General features: G+C 42.8%; 1 protein-coding gene across 5 annotated transcripts; it reads right to left on the bottom strand.

The window, feature by feature from the left end:
• Positions 1-8: 8 nt before the first annotated feature.
• On the bottom strand, positions 9-7,117 carry LOC111252627 (uncharacterized). 5 transcript variants are annotated; one of them, XM_086993350.1, is made up of 4 exons: positions 5,145-7,117; positions 3,142-3,383; positions 2,644-2,772; positions 9-2,226 (listed from the first exon to the last, which is right to left on the bottom strand). In XM_086993350.1, exons 2-4 carry the CDS (start codon positions 3,381-3,383, stop codon positions 2,061-2,063), a joined length of 537 nt encoding a protein of 178 aa, XP_086849476.1. In that variant the 5' UTR covers positions 5,145-7,117; the 3' UTR covers positions 9-2,060. The 5 variants fall into 5 exon arrangements, with proteins under 5 accessions (XP_086849476.1, XP_022666575.1, XP_022666569.1 ...); XM_022810840.2 differs by lacking the exon at positions 5,145-7,117 and adding an exon at positions 5,011-5,032; XM_022810834.2 differs by lacking the exon at positions 5,145-7,117 and adding an exon at positions 4,764-5,003.
• Between the last annotated feature and the right edge of the window lie 77 nt (positions 7,118-7,194).

Raw genomic sequence — 7,194 nt, 5'->3', positions numbered from 1 at the left:
TCCATTGATTTTCATGTAGTTAACGAAAGCCGATGATTTCTTTATTAGTTCGGTAATAATTTATTGAGGATCAAATAAATGAATCAGTCAGAAAAAGGTTTCACGGACTTAGAAAATAGCCTAAATATTTCCTATGTACCAAATAAAAATCAGTTCTCTTCATTGTGAAGGTTCTTCTCGTAGGTCCTATAACTACGTACTCATTTAGAGCCCTCACAAGGCAAATTATCTTCTTTCCAGCTGGTTTTAGACCAAGTACTGAACTGAAGATTCAGTTCTTGCCGTGCATGGCTCCTTCATGTTAAGTACAGTCGTACCGAAGAAAATTCTTCTTACTGCACACGCTGCTTGAATATCTGCTGTGCCGTGACCGGGCTATGATAAGTGTTTATCGCTTCTAATTAAAGTGTTTAGGTATAAGATATGTATAGGTATCGGTTACATGTATATATATATAACACGGATACGTTTCGTAATAGTGTTTATTACCTCGGGCCGTAGTAAGTGACGAAATGCTCACATCTAATAAATTATCACCTGGGAAAATGGGTGAATATTAAGTACCTTTATTAGCATATGACTCCTTAGACATTGTAGTATTTGACAAATTTTTTTTTCTAACAATGTACGAGGGCGTATGTGTGAGCTTTCAGCCAAGTATGGTACCTGTTAATGTCGCTAATTAAAAATCAGACTTGCAATACAATTGCACGTTTGTATAGCAATAATAGTAATAATCCACCAATTAGTTTTAGAACTCGCACTGTTTTTTGGCAGTTTTGACAGTGACTATCACGTGACATCAATCAGTACAAACAGACTTCTTGTACCCTGTGAGTGGAAGCGATTTATTTGTGGAACGCCTACCATCTGCCTTGGGTCTGGCCACCACAAATAACGCGCTTCGAAGCTGCTCAATACAGTATTTCATATTCACAAGAATCACTATAATCATGAGGAATTGCGCCGAAATCGATAGAACTTCATAGACAAGAACAAATGAAAGCCAATTCATTCATTTCGAAGTTCGTCAAACATAATCATAGGTACCTAGATATTAGATTTCGAATATAAACGTAGAATTATTTCGAATGTATATAACGTAAAGCCAAAGTATTTCGATCTTTTCACGGGTCTTTACCTAACTCTATTCCTGTACCTATGGTATCCTGCAGAATACGATATAGCTATTTTCCGTGTAATTGCTACTGAAAGATGATAGAATAAGAGAGTAAATATAATAAGATTGTATGTTCGTTGTCGCACACTACGTGTACACTCAATACTAAATAAATTCGATACTAGAGGGCGCCGGGCTTGTTTTCACGTGTTCAGATGGGGACAACCTGTTGCGGGTGTTTATACGCGCACTGTATGAGAGAAACTAAATGACTAGATAATGGATGGATGCATTGATATGTAAGTTATTACAAATAGGTGATCCTAGGGCTTGAAAGTAGCTTGCTTAGCTGAAAATGTTGTTCCTTTCATTGCACAATTTGTCTAGGAGCACTTTAGCTACTTCGAATAGCGATAGCAAGATCAGATATCGCTGCAATGACTTACATATGAAGGGAACCATTAATCTTACTCTCGCAAGCCATAAATTTAGAGGAGGATAGCAAGGTAGCTCTAACTAAGAGCTACCTTTCTGACCTTTAAGCTTAGCGGTTTTAAGTTGATCACTTTTTTTTTTTAGCAGCGCAAAAATAAGTAACCGATAATCGATACAGCATGGTAGCACTCATTATGACACGCTACTGCAGTGATGCTTTTGTAAAGTAAAGAAAGAAAAACAAAAGGCATGCGTGTCGACGTTCCTACCTCAAAAATGGCTGGTGCTGAAACTTTCGATTTTTGAGAGTGTTACGCTCTATAATAGTTTCGGTCCTGTGGAATCATTCTGATTTGCTTCGCTTGTCTAGGCAGATTGCAAAAAAAAATCCGAGTTGTTGGAACGGATTGTCAAGACAGTTTTAATAGATAAAGATTTTACTAAACCTCCTCATGCGCTCCTCTTACTGCAGTAGATTCTTGAAAATAGCGGAAACGAGTCGGCTCTAGCGTATTAAGTAATTGATAATCTTCTGGGTGACTTCAAGCGGAGAAACGATACATCCATCGAAGTGTCGCCCACATTCGGCATCGTTTCTTCGGCCATATCTTGCTGCCTGCTGATACTTTGAGACCATTGGTGCATCTTCATCTTCGCCAGCAAGATATGGACTGAAAACAACAGGAAACAATGAAAAAAGTCGGTAGTTATAACGATGCTTTCAATCAATTTAGTAGCGACGTTATGTGTAGGCAAGTTTCATAATTAAGTTCTAGTTGGACATACGGAGGATGACATCGTACTTTCATCGTAGTCATGTCTGTGATTAAGAATGTGCTAGACCTTCTTTTGCATCGAGGTGCGCTTTTCCTTCTTCTGCTCTTGCACCCCCAGAAGTAATTTCTTCATGGCTTCAGCTTGCCATTCGACAACTCTGACTGCGGTGCTTTGGTAAAAAAAATCTGTTGCATTTCACATCTGTTACAGTCAAGGTAATTCAGGTTTGTTGGTAGCTTGTCGTTGAATTTTCGAGGGGCAAAATAAAGATTGTTGCATTAGTTTGAATCGGGAACACAGACAATACTCACGGAAAAATCAGCTGCAACGTTAGCCCCAGTAGACCATATCTATCAGGCTGATTGTGTGCCTCACACACCGAACGCTTCATGCACTCCTGAGGATCTAGGCTAGGTATCGAGGGTATACGGTCGATAGAACTGTAATTTTGCACCAACATGCAGTTTAGTAGAGGAGTCCACATGATACTGACCACTTTCAAACGCCTCGTATTCACAGTTAATTCTAATTGTATTTATAAATAGAATGTTCTGTCTACTTCTGCTTCTACCGATAAGAGCTACTTCAGGGGCTTGAGGTTTACAATAGTCGAAAACTTAGTCCGTATTAGGAAGTAGTCTCCCATATTAGAAATTATATTATTGGATGGAATTCTTAATTTGTAGTCAAAATTTATTACGCACCTTGTTTTTAGTGTGATATTTTACATATTGACAATCAATTTAGGAAAATACACGAGCCTATCCAGGTTACTTTTAATGTAATGCCTTTGAGTGCATGAATCTTACCGATCGACTGCTTTCATAACGTATTCGGTGACACCGGCGATGCCGCGACCCGTTGCCGCAAAACGAGAAACTGCGCGATGCAACTTTTCTTGGGATATGCGCCGCTGTTGATTTATTGAAACTTGATTTTCATTTGTCGAGTAACTGTAGGCCAATTGTGCTGGGGAAGGCGCTGCGGCCACAGGCCGAAATAAGCAAACTACAGCAACAAGCGCTAACCATGATAACTGCGGTCGTAACATCTGGAATGTCGATAAGGAAAAACGTTCAAGCACAAGGTGAATCAGCTCACTATAATTGAGCGACATAAGATAGCTTGTAATCGTAATCAATCTAAGTTTGAATTTCATCAACTTTGTCAGATCCATGCAATCGTCAGGGTGTCGTTCATACTAAATGAAGAGAGATTACCTCTGAACGTGCCGTTGAAATTCAACGATCACCAAGTTCCCGAGAGAGCATACGGCTATTGATCAATTAGCGGCTATTTCTCACTACCAATGCAATAAGTATTGTTTATTTATGAAATGGCAATTATAAGCTTACGCTTCTGGAGCCGCTTTCTGAAACGGCGAGAATCACTTCGGGCCAAGAGGATAGCACAGACAGCCCTTGCGGTCAACACGGAGGGACCGTTGACCGATCGGCGATTTCAACGTGGCCGGATCGACCCAGAAAAAAAAGTTATTATGCTGCAACATGCCGCAGCTACATGCCTGTAGAGGACCTGAGGATTCACCAGTGGCCTCTTCAATCTCTAGTAACACCGGCGCAGCGTCCGACACCCCGTAACTTGTTATCTTACAGATGTGACCAGCCGAGTAATCGCAGATGATGTAAATACTTCGTAATCATATAGTTTTTTTTTGCACAGCGAAAAAGCTACTTTGATCCTTGCCAACGGATAGCCTTAAATATGGTCCCAATTAACCAAGATGGATGGGGTGTTATTGATATTTGCTTTAAGTTAAAAAAACTCGTATGCCTCCGAACGATATGTCCTTTCGGACAGAAACCAAACCACAATGGAATGAATACTCCCAGATACGGTCCCGCTACAATTATTAGCCAGATTTTCACACGACTGATATTCTAAATTCAAGAGTGAACTTCGAATTGGGGATTTCAACTGCAATTTAAGCTGCTATCAAACCAACACAGGGCTTTCCCATAGAAATGCTACCAAGCGATAGGCCAGATTTTCGACGAATGGCTTCGTGGGCGGACCTTGAAGGTGCGGATTCTTGAAATTCCGTTTCATGACCCGGCGTCAGAGAGCCACGGATAAACTAGAACCCCGAATCGAACGGTGTGTGACATCTAAACGGTATGGTGGTCCTAAAAATAATGGTTCTGCTTTTCTGAGTTTATTTAGAGCCTATTTAGAAAAAAAATAGCAAAAAAAACGACAACAATATGCATACACATATACTATTAGGCATTCCCATGGGGTGACCATACCAAGATGGTCATCGACTTCAATACAACCGATTACTTATTGCCTTTGAAAAAGAAATAAATAATTGAACTTACACTGCGAAAGAAGTGGTTACAAATGATCTACATTAAAACTGTTAGAAATAAAGTTAGCTTGAAATGATAGTCGCGCTAATGATAGCTACATGCTTCCTGTCCTGAAGAAAGTATTGTAAATGCTCATATCACACACAGCACTAAGCATTTCGATCTGTGCAAAATGCACATAAAACCTGCTTCTGTGAAACTGTAGTTGGTCAGTCGGTTCCTAGTTAACCCAGAACTTCCTTTGGGCGCAAAAATCAGCCACTGATAAAAGTGTTCAAAATGAAAACGTTTTTTGTAGATTTAAGCTCAACCACTTGAAAGCCCCGCAAGCGCATTGTCAGTTACTTTGGTGGTTGATTTCTAAATTAACATCGTTGCCGTTACTCCGATAGCCAATTACAATTGAATCCTTAGTCGTATTGCAACCTGCTTTGACGAAAGCCACTCTCTGTTTATATTCAAACGTAATGTGTGTTTACCTTTAAACAACTGAAATGTTTTTCTCCAAGGAACTATGCCAGTACGCGCACGTCGTATTTTGCGCCTTCAGGCTAGGGCACTAACAGGATTCTTCACAAAATCACAGTGAAATCAACACCGCAGGTCATTGGCCGATCGCTGGTCGGAAGCGCCAACTCTATTTTTTTGTAATGTTTTTTTTCTTTGACGTTGATGCACTACAACGAATACGAAGTGCACCCTCAAATACTTAGACCGCTATGGGTCTTCCAACGATGTATTTTTTGTTTTCCTAAAGCACCTCGCTAGTTTCAGGCAGACACCACTGGCGGCCGTTGACGGCAATGCACCTTTCGCTCTTGACCACTTCGACAGCGCGTGGTCTCACTGACACAGTCTTCCTTACTTTTCGCCTTCGATGAATCCAAGTCAGTCGGCACTGGAATCCAACCAGGAGGGTGTCGTCGTAGCCGCAGCGCCAGTCAATGGTTCTCCCTTGAACGCTAATGACCTCCTCGGTCGCTATGTTCGGCGCCGTTGTCCCTGATGTTACGTTACAGCTATCACTGTGCTAACTAGTGAATTTGTCGTAGGGGATGTGGGCGCCACCGAGGAATCGCACCGATTCCCGTTCAGCCGGTATCGACTAAGCGGACTCTACGGCGAATAGTCAACCAGAAATGAGCTGAAGTATTCGGCAAACATCGTGAACAGTTCGGCCGGCAGTTGCCGAACCGTAGCGCCCGCACAGGCGGCAGCGGCAGCAGCCGCCGACATCAGTGGGCCAGCTTGACTCTTCGACAGTTCGTTGGTCTGATCGCCTTTCTCCGCTGCTATCTCTTCTTCCAATGTCTCCAACGCTTCAGCGTCTCTTTACAGTGAACGCGTTGTCGACTGTATCATGCGGTATTAGCTAGGGTTGAGGAAATGTATACTTGTATATAGGTAACGATGTCTGACGTTGCTTATGATCGGTCAAACCGGTGCCGTTCACCCACTTGTTGCTGCCGACCATTAGTTGTTCTCGTCGCGGAGCTCCTGTATGTGTGCGTTTGATGCGGACTCGACTTGACCCGCCGCCCTAACTTCGTCTTATCCTGTTCTCCCTATGCGTCGATCACATTTATTTTCGATGTATCTCTCTCTCAGACTTTATAGTTTTTATTTCTTATTGCACCACCCCCCTCCATAGTTAGATAGTAAAGGAGGGGGGGGCGGGGGCTCCTTTACTATCTAACTAACTAGGGGTTGGTCTCTGTCCTACAAATAGCTACTCGCGAAGTATTTTGTAGCGAAGATCCACCAACAGACCGAAGCACAGAAGCCTAGATAACTCCCCCCTGAGAATCTCCTCCGTTTCTGTGTCATAGGGCAGCGCCAAATATCTCTGCGCGGCTGGTATCTCAAAGCTGTCGATCGAAAACGGAGAATTGTTTGGTGAAGCTGATGCAGCGGCCGCATCGTAGTCTCTTGATCCGTTATTCGACTGCGCGAGCAAATGACGGCTGTTCGGGATCTTCGGGCCAGGGCAATGATTTGACCGCGTTCGGTTCTATCCAGCGCGTTCAAACGAGGGATATTTCGCGAGTGCGAATAGCTGAACGTTTCGGTGTGAGTGCATAAGTATGTGCGTTGTTAAAGAGGGAAAGCCGAGTAAACAGGAGAAAAGGGGGAGGGGGATCTGACCGAAGAGAGGGGATCGGCCGACAGTAACTATTGGCCGAGCGACCGACTAACTCACTCTGAGCTCTTCAGGTCTGCAGATTTTCAGAAGAGGGCGAGGGGACATAGACTGGAGGCGACCTGCGGTGAACAGAGCGAAAAAGAAAATCATGCAGAACCACAAGGAGATAAAGATCGGCTACGAGAAAAAGATTTCAACCAAACCACCCATGCAATTGTAGCCACCGATTCGATAGGTCGACGTGTGTCTGCTGATCTTTCGGTAGCCATAGTGAGAGCTGCACTAGACTAAATCTCGGTAGTGACAAAGTCATCTAACAAATGCAGCCCTACAGGTTCTTCAGCTAAGAGTTGATTTTAATGCCACCTATCCAATAGAGAACTTCA

This window comes from Varroa destructor, unplaced genomic scaffold (genome assembly GCF_002443255.2).
Source record: "Varroa destructor unplaced genomic scaffold, Vdes_3.0 BEIS01000006.1, whole genome shotgun sequence".
In the NCBI taxonomy this organism is placed as follows: Eukaryota; Metazoa; Arthropoda; class Arachnida; order Mesostigmata; family Varroidae; genus Varroa; species Varroa destructor.
This window is presented reverse-complemented; position numbering and strand designations above follow the sequence as displayed.

What these genes read in the sequence shown, in the direction of transcription:
- LOC111252627 (XM_086993350.1), bottom strand. Translation starts at nt 3,383, where the DNA reads ATGTTACGACCGCAGTTATCATGGTTAGCGCTTGTTGCTGTAGTTTGC. An exon ending in GTTATGAAAGCAGTCGATCG is followed by an intron (nt 2,773 to 3,141) that starts GTAAGATTCATG and finishes GCAAAATTACAG; the next exon opens with TTCTATCGACCGTATACCCT. An exon ending in ACGTTGCAGCTGATTTTTCC is followed by an intron (nt 2,227 to 2,643) that starts GTGAGTATTGTC and finishes TGTTGTTTTCAG; the next exon opens with TCCATATCTTGCTGGCGAAG.